The sequence below is a fragment of the Lepidothrix coronata genome, unplaced genomic scaffold (genome assembly GCF_001604755.1).
Source record: "Lepidothrix coronata isolate B3197 unplaced genomic scaffold, Lepidothrix_coronata-1.0 Scaffold188, whole genome shotgun sequence".
Classification (NCBI taxonomy): Eukaryota; Metazoa; Chordata; class Aves; order Passeriformes; family Pipridae; genus Lepidothrix; species Lepidothrix coronata.
Genome location: NW_016690368.1, coordinates 1,690,000 through 1,712,375, shown reverse-complemented (window position 1 = coordinate 1,712,375; position 22,376 = coordinate 1,690,000). Strand labels below are relative to the sequence as shown.

General features: G+C 47.8%; 1 protein-coding gene across 12 annotated transcripts in view; it reads right to left on the bottom strand.

The window, feature by feature from the left end:
• CAMTA1 (calmodulin binding transcription activator 1) overlaps nucleotides 1–22,376 on the bottom strand; it is a 228,044-nt gene that overhangs the window by 33,205 nt on the left and 172,463 nt on the right. For 11 of the 12 annotated variants that reach the window (XM_017831164.1, XM_017831169.1, XM_017831171.1 and 8 more), the window contains 5 exons: nucleotides 21,884–22,037; nucleotides 11,891–12,031; nucleotides 7,851–9,703; nucleotides 6,781–6,907; nucleotides 5,906–6,040 (listed from right to left, as the gene is read on the bottom strand). In XM_017831164.1, the coding sequence (XP_017686653.1) occupies nucleotides 5,906–6,040; nucleotides 6,781–6,907; nucleotides 7,851–9,703; nucleotides 11,891–12,031; nucleotides 21,884–22,037 (2,410 nt within the window). The remainder of the gene's footprint in view (nucleotides 1–5,905; nucleotides 6,041–6,780; nucleotides 6,908–7,850; nucleotides 9,704–11,890; nucleotides 12,032–21,883; nucleotides 22,038–22,376) is intronic. The other variant, XM_017831175.1, reaches the window with a different exon arrangement.

Sequence of the window (22,376 nt, the reverse complement as noted above, 5' to 3'; positions counted from 1 at the left end):
ACAGGAAAAAACCACCTCATGCCACATTATGCAGTATCTGTGCTTACAGTACTGTGTACGGTATGTGTGTACGTGTACAGTAACAATTCGGACTCAAGTTTTCTCTCATTAAAACTACAACCTCAAGAGTCACTGGAACAGGTGAGCAATCTCCTTCACTGGAAGCTTTCAGAAAGTCTGACATCAACCACATTTACCACATCTAAACTGGGAGTGACCTACAGGTCTCTTGAAGTCCCGTTCCCAGTCCCACTTTCTGATGAAGCACGCTGCAAAACAAGTTTTGTAATAACGTGGTGCAGAGTAGGTGTGTGCTTCCAGCATGCCTAAGATCCCCAAGGTTTGGGCTACCGATCTCCTCCTCCGCCGAACCAGCTGCCCAGAACGAAAGGCTGTGAGCTGGAGGCACTCATGTAATCTGTCCTGCTGCACACGTGATGCTACAATTAAAGTGCTGTCACAACTCTGAGTCTGCATCAAAACATCATCCGGGAGGGGCTGGGGACCAACGAGAGAGGGCGAGCAGAACGAAACACGACCACGTCCCACAGCTGGGGGCACAGGAAAGGGGGGGAACAGCAAGCAGCAAGGCGTGCAGTTACACTGGAAGTGCAGCAGAGTAAGGGACAACACAGAAGCATGCAGATTTAAACCCAAACAAGCACTGCATGACACATTTATCCTCTAATACTTACTGGAAGCAGTACCTTGTCACATCTGCGCATCCACCTGCAAAAAGCTGGGGGTCTCAGACCCCTCTGTAGTCCCTCTACCTGCTTCCAGGTAAATAATATGACAACACTTGGCACCAGAGGACTGACCTGGGAGTCTACAAGGCATCAGCGGAGGCTCCAGCCAGCATCTGGCGCAGCCCTCTCAGCAGGGGCGGGCAGAGCAGGCTCCCCCCAGACCTGGTTGTCGTCTTTCGCATCCTCGCAGCCAGCTGGAGCTCCGCCGTGCTGCCGCAGCGCCGGCGGGTCTCAGCGGTGCCCCCCCCGCGCCCCGGCGGCCGCAGCGGGCGGGCTAGCGCTGGCCGGCATGGCTCAGGCCGGGGCTCGGGGCGGCCCCGCCGGAGGACGATGCCGGGCGCCGTTCAGCGGCCGGGGGCATGGCGGCGAGCACGGCCGCCCGAGAACTGGAGCCGCGGGGCCGGGGTCGGCAGCCGACTCCGGGGGGCACGGGCCGGCATGCGGGGACAGGGCCACTCCTCGCCCCGCGCCCGCCGCCCCGCGCCCGCCCCGGGGCCAGCGCCGCCTCAGAGCCTCGGGCGGCTCGCTGCCGGTCCACGGCTGCCGCCCGCCCCGCCGTGCGCCGGAGCCCGCGGGGGCGGCGGCCAGAGGGCAGCGGCGGCCAGAGGGCAGCGGCGTCCCGGGCAGCGCTCGGGCAGGGGCTGGGAGTCGGAGGCCGCCCCCGTCACCCCGGGCGCGCCCACGGGCCCATCGCCGCGCCAGACACCCTCTCGCACCCGCAAGTCCCCGAGAGCCGGTACCCGCCCCGGGGCGTCCGGGCACTTTGCGGGGGTGGCGGAGCCCCGAGACCGCGCCGCAGAGCGCTCCGGCTCGGGCTGCCCGGGCGGGGAGCAGGGGCGCGGGATCCTGCCGCCACCCTCAGCCCACGCCGGGGCCCCCCGCTCCCCTCATAGCGGGATGCCAGCCCCGTCCGATGGGCTCCCCGCCCCGCGCTCAGCGGCGGCCCGGAGCGGCTGCGGGCGAGCACCGGCTGCCGCCACCTCCCATTGTCTGCGCGGCGCGGCCGCCGGGCCCTGCCCGCTCCGCGCCCGCCGCCGGGCCCGCCCCGCCCTGACGTCACCGGCCCCCATTGGCGGCCAACGCCGTGTTTACAGCGCGGCGACAGCGCCCGCCCGCCCGCTGCTCCCTCTGCTCCCGCCGCTGCTCCCTCTGCTTCTGCCGCTCCCGCTGCTCCCTCTGCTCCCGCCGCTGCTCCCTCGGCTCCCTCCGCTTCTGCCGCTCCCGCTGCTCCCTCTGCTCCCGCCGCTGCTCCCTCTGCTTCTGCCGCTGCTCCCTCTGCTCCCGCCGCTGCTCCCTCTGCTTCTGCCGCTCCCGCTGCTCCCTCTGCTTCTGCCGCTCCCGCTACTCCCTCTGCTCCCGCCGCCCGCGGAGCCGCCCGGAGCGTGCGGGAACACGGCCTGCGGCAGCGAGTCGGGCCCGGGGCGCGACATACCTGCGGTCACCTTCCCGCAGCCAGGCTCGTACGCACACTTCTCCTCACCTCGCTACACACGCAATATTTGTACTTTTATCAACTGCTCTAATAAGGCAAATTTGCAGAGCGTTAAAACCTGACACAGAATTCCGGAGAATGTGCAGTCCCACGATCCACAGAGGAGCCGCGAGCTCCACGGCAGACTCCCCGGGGCAGCAGGGCATGTTCAGTCATCGGCCTGAGAACAAACACTGACATCCCAGAGGAATCAGATGTCTGACCATGAAATCAGGCTGGCTCAGAAGACAACACTCAGCACAGAAAATTGAATGCTCCTCGCATCAATTCACTCACATTATGGCCAAAATGGAAAAGGGCAGTCTGGGAAATGCAGTCAGAGCAGTAGGAGATTGGCTTCCTGAAATAGTGTCCTTGACAATGGTGTGTGAAAGGAAAAAAACCACCCAAGAAATCTCAGCAGGAATATATAGAGAACAGACAAAGCCTCCATACTGCAGAGGAGTCAGGATAGAGGAGGATGACTAGAAACTTGTTTACTGTGTAGTCACTAGGAAGGAGCAAGGTATCATAGTCCTCTATCAATGCTCACATGTCCCAGTGAGCTGCATGGCAGCCCTGTAACACAGTACAAAACATTTATTCCTCTTCCCAAAGAGAACCCAAATAGATAATTTTTTTATGGTAGAATCCAAGATGTAAAGTTAAACATCCAGTCACCTCCACCCAGATGGAAAGATGAGTGAAGAACAGTGATACTGTTTATGAACATGAACTTTTTTTCTACCAAAAGTCTCTTATTTCTAAAGACCTCGGTGATACTGAACACATCTCTCCTACATGAATGTTGTCTTGCATCTCATCACATCTGCATGCTAAGCAGGGCATCTCGTCCTGCTAAATAGGCACATGCCATGGTTTTTGGTGATGAACATCTACCACCTTGCATGCTTACCATCACCTTACAGAAATCATGAACCTGTCAAACTGTGGAATGCCACAGGTAGCACACGCACACTGTATGGTCACAGATAATGTGAGTGCGTGTGATTCCATCCACCTCCTGCATGCCGAAGTGAGAGTTTGGATACCACAGGTATGGCCATGTCATGCTAACATGAGTGAGCCACCAACTCCCCTCGGTCTTTTTTATGTTTTCCAGCTGGGAAAGTCAGCCAGATCATAAATAGAGAACCCAGCAGTAGCTGAAAGGCTGCCTGTCAAGTGCTCCTGCATCAGTGCCATTTACATTCAGTACCAGTCACACCTTTGTCCATGCCATACACACTTGACTCATCAATACACACATGGTCTGCCCCTATTTTTAAGTTCTGTCCTCTTTCCTGCAGATGCGTAAATGTAACGCCAAGAGCACCCATACCCATTTCCCTGGAATTTCTGATCACATCCTATGCCAAGGAAACACCATCTCTTCAGACACTTTATGAAAAGCAGCAAAGACTTCAGCGGAGGGCAAACATACGTGCTTTCCACTGGGAATCTGCACTGAAATGCCTTTATAATTTGTTATGCACCTGCCATAAGAAGATCTCTGCCCTTCGGTTCATAAGGGGCCTCATTTGCTTTTCTGTTCTTCTTTCTTAAAAGAATTTCTCTACAGACAACAAATGAAAAGTGAGGTCAAGTGGCTATAGAAGCACATGATGGCTTCAGAAAACTGACAGTTCTACACAGAAAAAAGAAAAGGCTGCCAAGTTTATGAGTGGAGATCAGGATCACATGGGAGTGCTTCCTTTACAAGGAGGAAGGCTTGCTTTGAAAAGAACACCACTATTCCAATTAACTAGAAAAAAAAATGCAAGAACATCAGCAGCTGCTGTCAAGTGCCCATTTGTAAAAGATCTAACTCATCCATGGAGTAAAATAAGGAAAACTCAGAATAAAACAAGCACGTCTGTGTATAGGCCAGAACAGGGTGCACTATCCTTCACGGCACAGCAGACATGGACAGAGGAAGGAGCCCTTCAGAGGATGGCACCAGACATGCTGCCACCTTCAAAATCCTTCTCTGTGCATTCCTGTACTTGGCTCGATACAGTCCTAGGAGCGCCAGCATGGAGGAAGATGGTCTCACAACACTTCCCAGTCATTTGCAGGACTGCTCCCTGATCCCAAAGGCCAGTACTTGTGCAGTGCTCAAAAAAACCCAATTTTTGTCTTAATGTAAGTAAAAACATAGAGCTCACATACAGGATGTCTTTGACCTTAAAATAAAGAGATTTGTGGAAGAGAATTGTTTATTTAAACTTAGGTGAGATGGAAACTGCTTGTTCTTTTCCTATGCTATTCCTGAGGTATGACTGTTAACACTGCCAGCTGGAATCATGAACTGTATTTTAACAGTGCAGTGCAAAGGAACTCAGAGTGTTCCACTGAGTTAATTCAAAGAATTTTAAAATTCCTGTCAATATTTTGTGACTACAAATATTCCTTGAAAATCTTCCCTCAAGATTACATAACAGGCAGTAGGGCAAGGATTTTAAGCAGGGAAATTAAAGCAAACAGAGAAGACAGGGATTTGTGTATTTATTCAACTGATAGAATCAACTCACATTAGCTTATACCTTAGCTAGCTAAGCTAACATTTGTTCTCTAACAACAAATGGGTAGGTGTTGCTGGTCCTTTAAATAAGAGTGTAATTTGCTCCCTTTGGAGCATTGTGCATCAAGGCAGAGGCTTCAATAAGTCATGGTTTGTATAATTATTCAGTCTTATTCCCTGAAGGGCCTCTGCAATGCAGTGGTCCTCTTACTTTTTTTTTCCCCCCTCCCTGTTAGCAATGCCCTAGTTTGTTCACTGCTGCAGTCCCCCTCCCTTTCACCATCACCATCGCCACAGCACAACAATCTCTAATTGGGAGCTGGCCTGCTAACCAAGAGCTCCCAGACAAACTGCAGGGGCACCAGAGACAGCACTCACAGCCACCTTCTCAGCTCCTCTGAATTCATCAGCACTGAGGGAACTGTCAAACAAGGGGTTTGAAACCTACCCATGTAGCATGCTACACTGGAGAGATTGCTAACAGCTGAGTATCAATCACATCAAAGAGTGTCTGCTGTACTCCACAGGCAGCAGAGGCCTCGGTGGCAGATGAAAAACACCTGCAGACTCTTACAATACTCTGAAGTCAAGCAAACTCGATTTTGATGCTGAACATAAGACTGTGTGTACTTGCTCATTAAGAGCCATTTCCATTTCTGTTCGCAAGTGTTCCTCTACAGTCATGTCACGAACCTCTCTTTACTCTGCAGTACCACAGTGCTCTGTCTCCACGCAACTCTTTGGAGGCGGGACCACCCCAACTTCCTTAGAATGTCCCTCTTGTACGTCTCAGTATCCCCCCACTTTCTGCTTAATAAATACACAGTTTTCTAGACAAGCTCAAGTTTTAGAGTTCTCAGGAAAGACAAATCCAGGGTAAATGAATCTGTCCTTCTAGGGACTGGGTAGTCCTTGTTTCAGGGAAATTATCAGCTTTCTATTCAGACAAAGAAAACACCCCTTTGTCACCAAATACAGCAACATTTTGTTCCCATGGAAAGAACTAGTAAGAAATTTCAGTGAGAGGACTTTAATTAATATTGCCACAGCCCTTTCCCTCAGCACAAACTTGCACCTCTACATATTCTCCCCTCTCCTCCAGGAGCTGCTCCCAGTCCTACATTTGGTAAACTTTCTTAAAGAATATCACACTCTTCTTACCGTCCAAGGACAGCCAGTCATGCTGGGAGGAAGGCAGGGTTGGCAGAGCTCTGGCTTTATATTCAAACACCACAGAATTGGAGATGATCTGATTGTTGAAGGCAACTTGCAAAGTCACGAGCCCAGTGTCATGAGCTAAAAGGAAAGCGCATGTGGTAAGACAGGACTCCGCACAGAAACCCACGGCGAGCAATTATCCTGTGGATATCCCCATGTGCTCGCTGGGCTGAGAGCAAGTGAATAGAGGGGGCATTTGACAATATTTTTGGGACTAGATAACTGAAGAGTCCAAAATCCTATCTGTATTTTCAAACATGGGAGTTTTAAGCTCAAGAGTCACCTAATGGGTTGTTTTGGCAGGAGGCAGAATCACGTGTTTCCAAAGATTAACCAGCCTCGCCGCATTTCCAGTGGGAAGCCGAGGCCTAGCAATGAAGCCAAGTTATTCTGCATCCACTTAAAAGTCACATACTGAGGGCTAGCACTACTGAAAATCTCTGTAGGGGGGCTGGAGATATTCTCGTCCTCTAACAAGGACAAAGGGTAAAATGTAGGCAAACTGAGTCAGCAGAGCAGTGAGTGCACCCCTAAATAACAGTCTTTAATCTGCTATTTCAAAACTAAAGGAATGCTTAGCATTAGTTTAAATTACTTCAAATAATTATTTTAAAGTTAATTCAGAGATTCTAAACAGTATTTGTTGTGATCTGTTGTGATGTATCAAGATGTCAAATTGGTCTTCTCACACTGTCTAGGTCAAAGAAAAAGGAAAAGCTTCTTGATGCCTGTGCACTGCCTTTCACAGTGGGTCAGGACATGTACATGGCATGAACAGGCTCTGAAAACACCCGCTGTAGGAGAGCAGTGCTCCTTACCTGGGCAGTAGCAGCGCAGTACCCCTGGCTGAATTAAAGATGCAGGCACTGAGATCTGATCGAACAGACAGCTGTAATTATTGCTGGCTTCCTGCCACGGGCCGGTAATCAGGACTTTTACTCCTCCCTGTGAGGAAAAAAAGGGAGAAACCCAGGCATGACAGGAGAGGCCATGGCAGAGCGGAGCACGGCTGGATGGCGCTCGGCCCCCGAGGGCTCCCGGAGCTGACCCGGCCCCGCCGCCCCTTCCCCGCGGCCGTGCTGCCCTCGGGCGGCCGCCAACGGCAGCGCCAGAGCCGGGACACCGAGGCCGCCCGGTGCCGGTCCCGGCCCGCTGCGGCTGCTCCCGGTACCGAGCTCGCCCTGCCCGCAGCGAACGCCGCTCGGCAAAGGCCGGGAATGTCCGGGCGCAGCCCCAGCACCCTCACGGGGCCGCATCCCACTGGCAACCGGACAGCGCTGCTCAGCGGAACAGGCGTTACACACCTCGGATAGCACAGACACAACACTGCTCCGAGGCCGGGCTCATAAAAACACGAACGATTTTTTTTTATTCAAAACAACCTTCCTCTCCCATTAGTGGCTCAAACAGCCTCTTTCCTCCCGCATTCCTTCACATCAGCAAAGCCTGTGCTGCTGCCGTTTTCAACTTGCAGGACATGCGACTGATTTTGGAGAGTCAGTGAGATGGAGGGAAATGCTCAACTCATTAAGGCAGTGCAGGTCTGGAATTATTCTACTAAGAACATCAGAAACATTTGCAAACTCTGTTGCTCTAACATGGCTAGGTAGCACCATGAATCCATTGCATGGGAAAGACTTTGCTTTCAATGAAACATTACGTTTCTGTTCAGATGCTTCCTAAGTGAAGAAAGGGCCCTGTCAGGGTAACGAAAGGCTTAATTAAAAGTATACTCAGACAAGCAAAAGGCCTTGGATGCTCCAACTTGGAAGAGAAATATTTTAAAAGCCTTGTAAAAGCTTTAACAAAACAGTTCTTGTGAGCCCTTATTAACAAGGCAAAGAAAGATAAAGCAGTAAACATTACCAAGTAAAAGCCCTGGACTTACCTCAGGGTAAGACCATTCTGGTGAATAATCTGTCACCATGAACAAGCGCCCACTCTGCTGCAGCAACCCCAAAGTGCCTTGTGCCGCAGCTGCTGAGACCACCTCAGCCACGTGCATGTACGCCATGGTGCTGGCTCCATTCTCCGTGCTGCTGAGCTGCATGTTGGCCTGCTGAGGACTGCAGCAAGGAATGCACATTTGGGCCTGGTTGTATGTCGCTCTGTTACTGTCTTCAGGCTGAGACAGTCCGGCACTGTCACCTGACACCAGCTGGTGTCCATAGAGAGCATTGCTCCCACCTTCTACTGATATGAAATCATTAATTAGATCAGAAAACTGATTGCTGAAGGAAATGTCAAAGTGGTCCAAGTTAAGCTCCATGTTGGAGGAGTTATTTAAGCTGGGATGGGCCACGGGATAGAGTCCTTGTACCATGTTTCCTTGGAGAATAGGGAGATTGTTCCCATTCCTGATACCCCCGTTGGACTCAGGCTGCAAGTAGTGTTCTGTGTTGCAGGCTTGAAGATCCTCTGATTTAAGTAGATTTTCATTTCCTTCTGCTTGCTGGGAGGTCTCCATGGGAACTTCAGCTTCTGCAGTCATAGCCTGGAAGTTTGCTTGGAACTGCATGAGCTGGAGAGAAGAGGTGGACTCTATTCTGGCTTCCACCGTGCCATTACAGTTGGAAGTGGTTTGGGATGAGGACTCTGTTTTCACACTGGGGATTCCTAAGGTGTTCACAAATGAGCTACTTGTGTCATTCAAATTGTTGTGAGTGTTTTGCTCAAGGGGAAGAGGTTTGCTGGCATCCTGCAGAAAGAAGCTGGGGGAAGGGGTCTGATGAACATGAGGGCTCTGGACGGTCTGATTGAAGCTGGAAGAATAGTCCTTGTTGGAGTCAATGGCACTGAAGTCCATCTGCTCCAGGGTGGTACTTGGGCTCAGACCTCCTCCAGATGGAAGCAAACCTGAACCAGTACTGAGGGTGAGAGTGTTAGATGCAGAAGTGGAAGAAAATGCTTCTTTGGACATCTGTTGTTCAAAAGATGTGTCCTCAGTTTTAATTTCTTTTGTGAGGGTTGTATTGAAGTTGAAGCTACGTTCTGTTGTGGGTGACTGCCTTATGTTGGTATTGATGCTGTCACTTTTCATACCTCCTCCACCATAAGTCTGCCCTTGCTTGGGATTGTTAAGAAAACAGTCTGGGTCAAAATTCATGGTGGTTTCTGGAATTTTTCTATTTCCTTCTAAAGTTGTGGAGAGCACAAGTTCCTCGGAGACAGTGCTGGGTAGCATTGACAAACTCTCTGAACTTCCGGTTGGAAAAGCAAATTTGTGTCCATCTGAACTCACAGCAAGTACCAGTCCTTGTGCAGCTGCATCTGAGGACAGAAGATGTTGATTTGGGCCAGAGGTGGGTGACATGGTGTACACAGCTTCACTGGTGACTTCTGACATAAATACGGTGGCACTTTGTGACAAGCTTCCCATAACTGATGCTACAGCCATACTGGACACACCAGTGACAGCTGGGCTATCTGCCATATCTGGGTCGCTGTTTAACCCACTGCTGATGGACACGGGAGAGTTCTGGGTCGTGTCAGGGACCTCCACCTGGTTGGTGGAAGAAACCTCAGTGCTGTTTTGATGGAGCAACACTGGTTTCGCCACTTTGCCGTTCCTCTTCTCTCGGCTGGAGGCCTTGCCATGACTGTGCTCGTTCTTGCCTTCAGAGACATCATTATTTTGTACCTCTGAATGAGCGCTGTACCCACCTGTCCTTGGTTCAACCTTTGGTGATATGATGCGGTGTTTGGCACTGTTACACTTATGATGCACACTGCTTCCCGCCCCTGTGCCAAAAAACAAAAACATTTGCCATTCAGTAAATACCAAATTAAGACAATGCTAGTTGTGTATCTCATGGTTGTAGCAAGGGAGAGCTATACTTATACATGCGTGTGCAAGAGAGAGTGAGCACACGTACGAGACAGCAAAAGCAACTTTGGAAATAAAATAAATTTCTCACCAGTGCCAGATGTACAGGTCCCGTCCAATGCACTGCATGCAACGACAGCAATTGTACAACAGGCACGTGTGCACCCTTGCCCTCACCCCATGTAGCACCTGTCCCCTTCCTCCCTGCCCTGATCAGGCAACATGTTAGGAGGAGAGGAACTGGCATCTGTGACAAGTCGCAGAGTTATTTAGATGTGCCCAATCTCAGTGCAAAGTCTGCAGAGCAAGGGCTGCTGCTGCCAGCTGTGGCACAGGGCCCTGTTCCATCTGCCCCACGGACAAGACCTCAGCCCCCATGACGCAGATGCTCAGCTCTTCATGCTGGCTGATGTTGGGAGGTTTGACAACTGCTCCTGTGGGGTGGATGCTGACTGGTAACCTGGAGGTGACAGACGCCATTTCATGCTCCTGTCCCTGGCATCACCCTGCCACTTAGAATTAGCCCTCACCTTCCTGTCATCATTGTGTCTATTACAGTTGCCAATCAAATTATTAAAGAAATAGCACATTAGCCATACAAAGCATTCCTGCCTTCCCATAAGGATGGTGATGTGTTTCTCTGGCGCTCAGCCGTTTCTGTGCTGACAGACAGACATGTTGTACTCTGGGAGGTGCACGCAGAGCACATGGGCAGCATTGGAGCTGCTGAAGAATACTCAAGCAAGGGTCACCAGAAGACAGTCCTCCATAAATTAAGACAGCCATCACCTTTACTGGCCTGACAGAAGGTAACATCACCTGTATTCCTGGGAGCTTGGAAATCAGGCATGATGAAGCAAACAATTCTGTCTGCAAAGGCACCTTAGCCAGAAACTCTGGTGTGGAGACTGTTTTTGCTGTTTAAAGAAGAGCAGCCCATTAATTTTTGATGTTTCTTTCCTTAATTGATTAATTTCCCCTAGAATGATGTAAGAACATTAATTATGGTACTGTTGAATGACTAAAGAGGGGAAGAAGCCTCCTCCCTATAGCTAATGGCTACAGTTATAAATGCCTGGGCAACATAAGGCATCCATGTAGCCACTGCAATTTGCTAAATCTTTTGTTCCTTGTCCTTGAAGGGGAACTTCTCTATTATGTGCTCAAGATTTGAATGCAGTCACAAAGTAGTTCAAGACAGTGTTTTTGAGATTAAATGCAGTATTAAATCTCTCTATTCTCCTAGGTATAGAGATGAACAGGAACAAGGAAAAGGCTTTCACACTGTTGTATTTGTGGATGACAGTAAGGAATTGGGAATGTGTGTGTCAATGTGCAAGCCATTACAAAACAAAGCAATACTGTTATGTTAAAAAGCACTGAGAAGACTTAGCACAAGACAAAACATCAAAGGGAAGCATAAAAGGATTCATGTTCGGATCTGCAAGCCTGGATCAAATGCTGAGCCTTAAGGGGTGAATTTTAATCCACACTCAGGTATTTCAGAGGTCATCATTCTTATTAAAGTCTTGATTGTATAATGCAACTGCTCAAGAAAAGAAGAAAAAATAAATCCTTTGAAGCACTGACAGCTTTCCTTTATAAGTTTTGCTAAAGACTAGTTAATGTGTCATATACTTTAGTTGAACAAAGTAGTAGAAAGGGGTGGCTATAAAGCAGAAGAGTTGGAAAAGTGAATCACTTAGCTTCCGCCATCTGTATAAAATGCTAACACTAAGGATGTTGTTCCTTGCTGCTGTAGTCTTATTCAAAACAAAGTAATCTCCTTTAACAGGAAAGAAATCTGTATTTTCATGGTACCTAAATAAGACCTGTCTTATCCCAGTGATACTTTATAATTAACTACCTGAGCACTTCTTCAACAAAGTGCGCTGCAGGGGAAGGAATTCAGAGGGTGAAGTTGGAAGAGCATTGGATTTTGAGGCTTTGGTAACAGAATTTGAGCATGTAGAAAAGAACATACCTTTTTGAGCAGGTCATATGTGGAAGGCATTTATTAGAACTAGCACCTCATTACTACAAACCCTGCTGCCAGTTTGGATGAAGCTGAGCAATGTTCTGTGCCCTCCCGAGGTACTCACCCAAGGTACCAGTGCAGAGACAGTTGTGTGTCCGAGGCTGGGGCTTGGTCTGGTGGCTATCAAGGATCTGCTGCACGAGCTGTTCCACTGAGAACCCTGAACTGCTGTTGCCATTGCTGCATGTCCACTTAATGCCATGAACTGCAAAGAGAACAGTAAAATTTCCCATCAGAAACTTCAAAACCACACCAGAACCATCAAAACCCATTCCTGCTGCTTTTTGTCAGAACTGAAGGAGACCTGTAAAAAGCAACAGTAATGGTTTACTATTCTCTGCTCCTTGGTATACATAAGCTTCCAAATGCAATTCCTGAATTAGGTATATACCAAGGAAAAACACCTCAGTAGAGTATCTGGCTCTTTTTCAGTCTGCTGCCGACAGGGACTGTGCACCTGCAAAGACTATCCCTGTAGTGCCTGGAACCTTCACTGAAAACCCAAAAGCAACAAAAGACTTGGTTGCATTGAAGTAAAACAGTACAGTTCCAAGGAGCATTTTGGAACCGTTTTCTGTCTAATATGAAAACAAAATCAGCTTCATAGTAAAATCAGCAGCCAAAACACACCAGTGTAACAGCACATGCAAACCTTCTGCCAGGTCTTCATTGTCAGATCCTGGCTGGCAGCAGTGAAGACTGAGTCATTTTTTGGGAGCAACTAACAGACACTGTGTGAATTCCTCTTCAGATTTGGACAACCTCTTAGTAATTTGCGAAAACGGACAGGAGGGTGATATTGCAGAACATGTTGCAAACTGAAGGTTTTTTTCTTGAGTACTCTCTGGGCCTGATAGCTATTTAAATAAGAATGCTAAACTGCATGCAGATACATGATTTGAATAAAGGCTCCCTCTCAGAATTTTTTTTAGATGCAGAATTTCCCATAACAGCGATATTTGCAACCTGACTTACAATGGAAATAGCACTTATAAAATATTTTATCTATAATAACTGACTCAAAGCATCTTCTGTCTCCTTTAATGTCTCTCTAAGCAATTTATATGTGCATATTATTTATTTATCCTTTGTGTGCATCAGAGCTCATGTGCAGATTTTGGAAAGTGCTGCCTGGTAACATCATTTCCAAGGTGTTCTCATGCCTGGCAGCTTCTTTTAAGGAGTGTCTTTGCCATAGTCGAGCAAGGCACATTCCTTGCATGTTGCGTTCTAAAATCCTTAATCAGAATATACCAAATGAAAGTTAAAAGTCCCACAGACCTAGGCTTTGTAGTAAATGCACAGATCCCTGAACAGTGACGGTCCCTGATGTGAGGGGGTAAAATGCTAGCAGCAGCAGGTTCTGGTACTCCCTAAACAGCCAGGAGCATCTGCAGGGCTGGGGCACAAGCTGCAAGCAGCTCCATGTCACGCAAGAATATCAGAAGCAAATGAAAGCATGTTTATGACAGCTAATGACCATGGTCACAGGGGTGGCACATCATGTGAATCTCCTGTTCTCTTCAATGCTGCTCATTTAGTGTGTCACACACGATGCCGGTGGAACAGAGTTCCTGGATCTGCTCTGGGAAGCAGTTTTATTGCCTTTTTTGTTACGTGTTGCTGTATTCCCTCATCACCCACTGATGTCACTTTGCCTAATTGCATCTTGTCTTGGTCTAGTTTTATATTACAGAATTCATATTTCTACTGGCCAGGCTGGGTAACCTGTAGAAATACTGTAAATAAGGTTTACAAGTATTCTTCCTCATATCACTATTTAAAGTGCTGCAGATAGTTTAGTAATGAGTCCCTCTATGTTTGCTTCACAACCACATTTATTGTTATCGTACCCAACAGATTTTGCTTTCTAGTACATTCACAGTTTTGAATTTCCTCTTAACGCTCCATCTCTATTATTATATCTGTTTAAGTTATATACACTTGCCACTTCACTATCTCCACTCACATCCATTTTATTATTTAAGGTACATTATTCTGTCACCTGTGATATTATGCCTAGTAAGTGATGTTCAAATAGCAGCTTTGCCAAAGATACATTGACAGTGAGGTATTTTGGATACTTCTGGCTATATGACATAAAGTTATTGAACTGTAATTATTACTGAGAAAGTTTGCATTAAGTCATTTCTTCAGAGGTCACTTCAGAAATGCTTTGCTAAAGAAGTGAGCTCGCATTGCGTTGTTGGGTACAGAAAGTCTGTTTTACAGCAGGATGGCAGCGTTTGCTCCCTACTGCTGCGAAATCCTGGGACGAGCAACACATCATGGGGGCAAGTCTGGGAAGCGAATCATGACTCGTGGTTTGTGTATTCACAATGATAGTTCTTAAGTCTGAATCAAGCTGTGAGCTGGAAGACAAGACATAACGGATGGACCATGCCCATTATTTTCAGCATAGCAAAGTCCCATCAAGGATCAATTGCTGCTGAGGAAAGGTCTTTCTCTAGCCTTGCTCCAGCTGATCCTAAAGGGTTCCGGCTCCAGCTTCTGTCCACGTGGTGTCACTTTTTTTTTAGTACTTATGCTCCCTGTATACTATGAAGGTTATAAAATAAAAAGGCAGTGAAGGGTGACAGATTGCAAAAAAAGAACGTCTGGATGCTTAATGCAAATTATCCACTATCTTGGCACATCCAATATGCAGATTTCTTCCTCCCCCTTTTAAAGAAAGACTCCTGTGCCTGGTGAATTGTTAGTACTGAATACCAAACACTATCAAGATGGCTTTTAACATGTCATGCTTGGCTTCCTGACACATAATGAATCAGCAGGAAAGGAGATTTCTATAGGGAAGAAAGTGCATTATGAAAGGAAGGTTAATAAAAAGCATACACACCACTCTTCCTGGTTTTTAGTGGTTCAAAAACTGAAACCACTGCAGAGCTGTTTGACTAAATATAGCCATAATGTATTAATACAAAAGGAAAAAAAAAAAGATTGAAGCTTAGCAGAAATTCTGGGAAGTATTTTAATCTGGATTCCTGTTCAGACTCCTACTGCACTTCCTGATAATTTAAAATTAAAGCTCTGAACTGCTTCAACACTTTCCTTTTCAGTAATAGCATGGAGGGATCTAAAAGCTGCTGCATTACAGCAGCAATGCATTCCTCCTGCCACCACACCCTCTGTGCAGCAGTGCCTGCAAGCACAAGGCAGTGCAGCCAGGGAAAGTCACTGGTGTTTCACTGGGTGCTCAAAGGCGAGAAGTGAGGCTGCAGGAAGGTCTACTACTCAGAGAGCTAATGCTGCTCCCAGCAGAACTGCCCCCAGCCTCTTTTTGTGAGCATTTCTCATTCCTCTTTTCTCACCATTCTTCTCTTTCTTCCCTTTTGAATAAAACAGGACAAAAATAGTGGCCCAGCAGCTCCTTGTTCATTAGTGCTGTCAAGACTTCAACCATCATGAGCAAAGGGATGAAAAATGATCTGGATTACCAGCAAAAAGGCAGCTCAGAAGCCAAGGGAAGCTTGCACACAGAAACATAGGATTGTCCAGGTTTCTTACAAACCCCTGGCTATTTCTGCCTCCTTCTTCTGCTGTCCTCCTGTCTTGCAGTTATTTTCCTCCTCCCCATCACCTCAAGCCTATCTCACTGTCTCACCTTCATTCTAGACCCAACGCAATCAACAGCTAAAACTGTTTCTCTCTCTGTGGTTTCTCCACCGTAAGCAAAACTTGTCTTTAAAACACCCTCCCACATTTAAATCTGATCATTTCACCCTTTCTGAATGCTCTTAGATGTTTCTCTTTGCCACTTCAAACATTTTATGCTTCCTGTTTCTGTTCCAAAGATCTTGCTCTTTTGTACCATCCACCCCAACACAGCTTACACATACATATACATGTACGCTACATGATGAAGCTATTTCCTACACCCCGTGTGCTGCTTCTCTGCCCCAATTTGACAAGTTTTTGTCTTTTGAGTAACAACAAGATCTCCCACATGAAACAGGTAAGTTGGACTGATAAAGCTGGAATATCTGGAATCATCAAGGTTAGGTTTCTGTTTGCCTCTCCCTCTTGATGTATCTTGATGGCCCGCTGCAAACCCAGGTTTCAGAGTCCTACCCTTGGCCACACCTGACTGAGAAAAAGTGCTTTTAAAAATCCCCAAAGTGCTGTTGGAAGGCTGAGCGGGTCTTTTGTCCAACTGACCATTCCCAACTTGCTGCCCACATCCTGCTCCAGCAGGTCTTGACACTGAGAGGTGTTTCCATGGCAATGGTCAATTGGAAATGGCAGCCTTGTCCCTTCAATTTTTGCTGTGTTGGTGTTGACAGAAGTAAAGGCCTTGCTCTGATTTCTCAGTTTGGCTGAAAGAGATTTCCATTAGATTTATCCTTTCATACTCAGACGCCCACACTCATTCAGCTTTGATTTTCCAGCCTTCCATTTTCACTCATTACTGGTTGTGAAGGACAGGTTTCCTGAGCCTCACTGCTGGGGATGGCGCCGTTTCCTCAGGACATCCCCCTCAATGCTATTGCCTTTGCATGGACTCACGCGGGTGCTTTGCCTCCAGTTGTTCTTCAAAGGGCTGTCTGTCTTCCAAAGCAAGCCCTCCCCTTGAAGGTTTGCTCAGATGCAGAGGGATGCACACAGGGAGTGGGCAGTACACTCGGTGCAACATCCCTTGGAGGGGACCAGCGGGACACGACTCTTCTGAAGCTACTTGGAGTGGGACTCCTATTTACAGGAGTGGGACTCCTACCACTATTTACAGACACCTGAAGTCCAAGGCTGCTTGCCCATGGAGAAGCAGAGCCGAAGCCACCTCTCTCGCACAGCTCTCCCGTTCCTTCCGTGCGGTGCTTGCCCTCCTCCTCCTGCGGCTCAAGGGCACCATCGCCATCCTCCTCCTGCGGCTCAAGGGCACCATCGCCATCCTCCTCCTGCGGCTCAAGGGCACCATCGCCATCCTCCTCCTGCGGCTCAAGGGCACCATCGCCATCCTCCTCCTCCTCCTCCTCCTCCTCCTCCTCTGCCAAGGGCAGCGCGAGCGGCGCGCGGTGCCCGCCAGGTGGCGCCAGCGGATAAGGCACAGGCGGCGGGCCCGGCCCGCGCGACCCCTCACGGGGCCCGGCGAGGCCTCTCGGTTTCTCCAGCGTTAATTTTGTCACTTGTTTTTAATATCTCCGGTGTATTTTTTTTTTTTTAGCATAAGTCTTGCTGGGCCATTCTGGGGGAAAAAAGTCCTCATAAGCGTGGCCTGCACGGAGGGGACCTTCAGCCCTTCCCGGGGCTGCCACACCTCGGTGGTGCTGCCAGCGAGGTGCGGACCCCCCTCAGCGGCTGCTCTAGAACTGAGTCTGCCAGCGCCTACAGCCAAGTGCTAAGAGGGCAGATAAAACACTACAGAAGAACAGGAAACAAAGGCTGGGGTGCCCGTAGTCTCCCCAGAGAGGCTCGGCAATTGCTGCATCTGGTTTAATATTTAAGTTTTAGGGGGACAGGAAACTATTTGGTTTAGGTTTCCGCCAGTTGATTTCCATTACTGCTAATGGTTGGTTCGTCCTGGACTGTTGTCAATACTCGGTGGGATTATTTCACTGTTGTGTCTCCAAATGCAGCTGAAATGCACCAGCTGAATCCTGATTCCTAATTTTGTTCTTTCGGAAAAGTTTCTACAGTAGGTAAAACTTGCCCATGAGGGAAACCACGTTTCCTACAGAGTGGCCCATAAAGGCACAGGAACAAGCTTCCTCTGGGGACACAAAGGACACTGCAGATCTCAGAGGGAGAGGAGAACTGCAATTCTTGCATGGGACCCTTGTTTAGAGCCACACACCTGCAATAATTAGAGGGTTGGTGAGAAGATGAGAGAAGACAAGCAGGTGGCTAAATGAGCAGGTGGCTCATACTGGCCATGCCGACAATGTGAACAGAGGTACTCGAAGTCCAAGTGGTTGGTACAATATAAAAGCCTATCTAGCATCTACTATTGTGTTCTCTTTTTAATAAAAACTCAACCTATTGCAGTAAAACTGGATGTCAGCATTACTAAAACCAAAGTCTTTTAAAGAATCCATGTTGCTTTTTATGTGGTCAGCTGAACTAAGCTGACCCCATTGAGGGGCACTTTGGAGCTCTGACAAACCATTTGGGGAATGTAAAAATCATCCCATTCAGACTTTTGTACAACTGATCTCTTAAGATTAAATATAAACCCCCTCTTAAACCCAATTACTGAAATTGAATATAAACTCAAGTCAAGATAAAACAACTCAATTCTTGAAACCATATTAATGCTGATTGCTGCTATTTGAATTTCACTCTGGGCTGCAGGTGTCTGATGCCATCTCCAGTGGCAACAATAAGGGGATGCAGGTTCAGGTCACCTCCAGGGGCCCTGATTGGTTCCCCCCCCCCAGAACTGGGGACTCTGGAAAGAAGTGAGATTGGCCCATGCCCAGAGGCATCAACTCTGACTGGCACCACGTGAAACTTTCCAGCTGTGGCTGCATGCAGGGGGCACAAACAGAAGCCCTCAGTTTCTGTGCAGCAGAGGAATGAAAAAACTTTTTCTCTGAAAGGAAGATAGCTCTTAATTATAGTGGACCTGGAAAAAGGATTGCAACGTAGCACCAGCTGTGAGCTTGTAACTCATACGTTGCCAGCTGAAGGATGAGAGAGCCAAAAGGGGATGATTTGGAGAAACCCCCAACATGAGCTGGCCCACAATTTGCTGATCATATGGAGTTTATATACAGAATTCTGCTGAGTTGGATTCTGCCACTGAATTTGCTTTTACCACCAGATGCCTCTAAGGACATCTGCTAATCTGTTCAGAGAAATCTCAAAGCAAGACTATAATGGGACGCAAGAGGGGGGAAAATTGAAAGCAATGCCAAATAGAGGCCCATTCTTCACACCAGGCATCCTGAAATGACTTACAGGTGTTTCGGACAACATTCCTGCAGAATTTTCATGTATTATAGCTATTCACTTTGCATAAATGTCCCCAAAGGTTGCATCCATATCAAAGCAACACACATGACAAATCTTTTGATTCAGACACCCAACTGGAATGCTCCCAACAGTTGGATTACTGCAGGTCTGCCATCAGAGGAGGTGTCACAGCCCTCCCTGCGCTCCCTGACCTTTGCTGACACCTCCAAGATGAGAAGCCTCATCTATGAGCCTGGAAGGAGAGAGTAATGATCCTGTGGGAGGTAACGAATGTGTATGCAGCCCTTCCAGGCTCATCTGTTTCAGTCTCGAGGACTGTCAAACTGAGGTCTGACAAACCGACAGTGATAGTCCAGAGAGGACAATCAGGAGATCATGGATGTCCCAGTGCAAAGGAGGGTGACAAATACATCAGAACTAAAGCAAAAATCTAAAGCCATGAAAACTGAAGTCAGGCTGATTAATTACTGACAGTCTCAACTCAGCTGGAGGTGTTGAAAAAAACTCAAATCCTCAGAGCATCTGCAGCATTTACCTTTCATGGATGTTCAGCTGGGGTCATTTCAGTCTCTTAATTAGTTCACACACCAGCTATGTTAGAACAAGTTAATGCTGTTTCCACGAAGCTCTCAGAGCTGTATGGCTACTCCAGAAAGGTGTTCTAATCCATAACACCTGTGCGAGTAGTCACAGAAAGAGGAAACACCATCCCTGCAGCCAGCCAAGAAGCTCCCTCTGGGTTCAGCAGTCTCTTTCAGGACCAGGGCAGAAGCCACCTCCTGGCACCCAGACCTCAGTGCCCTGCTCTGCTCACGGAGGTGACGAGGCTGGTACTGGGAGCCAGTGCCTGTCCCTGATGCCTGCTGAAGACTTGCTGAAGCCTGGACGGACTTTGGGATGATGTGGCAGGGAAGGAAGAGGGAGCTGAGTGAATAATAGATACAAGAAACAAGCTCCGTGATCATCCCAGTCAGAGTCTCTCTGCATTTCACAAAAACCAGTTTGATGTATTTATCTGGCTCGGACTCTAAGACTGATGCTGCTCACCCTGCCAGCCATCTGCCACATCACTTTTAGTTCTCCAGGCACACATGGCCAAGAGAACACGCTCCCAGGCTTTGGCTGCCACACCACTGACTATCTGCTACCTTTGATTCTGATAGAAAAGCTTTAATATCTGACAGAGGTCAACAGCTTTAACTAACACCTGACTCCAGTCCAGGCTGAATAGGACTTGAACAATCAAGCATGTGTTCTCAGTGAGTCAAGAGCTAGACACTGCCACCAGCCTCTGACCAGGAGGAAGCATTTTCCCCAAAGGCAAAACTAGTATCAGCTTCTCTTCCCTAATCCTGAATGACATCAGTGGTCTGAAATGGGAACCTCCCTACAGGTAGAGCGTCCTCAGACCTCCACACAAAGCCTGGCTGTATCATCACTAACTTGTCTTAAATGTGAAATTCTTATGAGAAACAGCAACCAAGAAAACAAAAGCATCAACAAAAACCTCCCACAGCTTCCAAGTCCACAGGAATAAAACGTGAACTGCAACACAAAACAGGTAAAAGGGCAAGACTGTTGCTGCACCAGTGACACTAAGCACAACGCTTTGATTAAGTCATTGACAAATCTGCTTTAGGGCAGAGAAATTTGGAAACATCAGGCAATCAAACTGTGAAGTCTGTGAAAGAACATGATTAATGCAAAAATGTGATGAAACTAACGTTCTTGGCTCCAGAACTTCATGGCACACCCCATAATGGAACCAAATCTGATGGCTTCTTGGCGAGCGGTGCCCCTCTGCGTTCCCCAAACACAGTTATCTATGTCCTCCTTGTTTTTTAGGTCTGATCAGAATCCAAAGCTTTTATTGTAGCTACATTTCTAAGGATGTGTTTCCCAGGATATGTACCCATAAACAGAGACGTGTACATGCATATATACTCTGAATAATTGCGCAGGATTTCACTCTTCCCTCCTGAGACATAAAAGAGCCAAGTGTTATTAAATTTACGGTGAGTTCGTTGTAGTTTTCACATAATTTTCTTGATGCACTGCAGATTTTTTAACAGGCTGCTGCTTCCTCTCCTGTTTAATGTTAAGGTACTTGTCCAGGCTCAGCTACACCTTCAACACCCTGGATTTCTGCCTAAGGTTATCAGTCCCAGGGGCAAATGTGTAATTTTCTTTATTCTCTTCTGCTTGCTTTCTGCCCTCCAGCTTTGTGTAGAAAAGAAATACATGGGCCTGCACAGCTCGGGATGCAACAAAGAAGTGGTGCAAACTCAGATTACTGAAGTTGCGGTCAGCATTAGACTGATCTTTCATGGATGGCAGAGACACATCAGGATGCACTCTGTGCCTGTGACCTCCAATTACAGGAAGCTGGGCATGACACCAGCACCCAGGCAGGGGCAGAGAGCAGGGACAGAAGCAGACCTGGTATTTGTTGACTCAGATATGGTATTGTGGCTCCTGCAGTTAATTTTCTCTTGCTTACAGACCCACTTTATGTCTAATCTTTCATTGCAAAAAGTTGTTTGTGTGCACATTGGAACGTGCTCTCCAGGGGAAGGCATACAATATAACTGCGATGCAAAAGAAAATATTATATACCAAGGCAGATGTTGAGAGGTCCAAAGAACTGCCTGTTTGAGGGCAAACTTCCCCATCACTCTGGGCACCTAAGCAGACTCTTTAGACTGCCAAGCTCAGAACTGTAGGAAACAATGCCCATTCCATTCCATGGGGCCTTCTGTAAGTTACAGCAACCCACTGTGACCTGACACTGACCATCCAAACATGAAGTGCCCTTAGGGGAATCCACCTGCCAGTACTGAGCAGGCTCTTTGCAAGTGAGTAGATGCCTACAAACAGCCCTCAAAAGTGCAGGACCATAGGTACGATTTTTTCCCAGTGTGCAGAGGGGACCCTTTTGGGGACAGTCTAAGCAGCTCTCACACCATGCATCCCAGAAGTACTGCATATTAGGAAGAAAGTGCATGCAGGCACAAGCCGAGTTGTACGGTGACAAATGACTCCTTCACAGAGATGGCTGGTGGCTGTGAGAGACACTGTACTCTAAATATACAGCAAAGAAGCAAAGATGGCTCCAGGTACTCACACATTGGTTTGAGCTGCCCAATGAGTTCCTCTTTTGTCCACTTTGCCCATTCCTTCTTGTCGGTGTTTATTGAACACAAGATGGGGCCACATGGTTTCCCGCAGTCCTCGATGGCTGGGACATTCAGGTAGTGCACCAACACGATGTCTGGGTTCTGCAGGGAGAGCAGAGCAAGAGTTATGTCAGTGGGCCTCTCCCCTGCCCAGAGCTCTCTGCATTTATGTTCCTAATTAAAACTGTAATAGAAAGCATCATAATCAGACCCCAGTATGTCCTGGATTTCCCCAAGATCAGAGCTGTTCTTTCAAAGAGGTGGCAAAAGACAGACATGACAGTTTGCACATGGATTCCCCCATCCTGAGGGCTCTTTGCTTGCAACTCTCCTGCTTCCCTTGTATGCTCAAATTCAACCTTTTTTCCAAACTCTACAACACCGAATACTTGCAAGAGTCTTGCAAACACCACTTACAATGAATACCAGGTAATTTGTTTT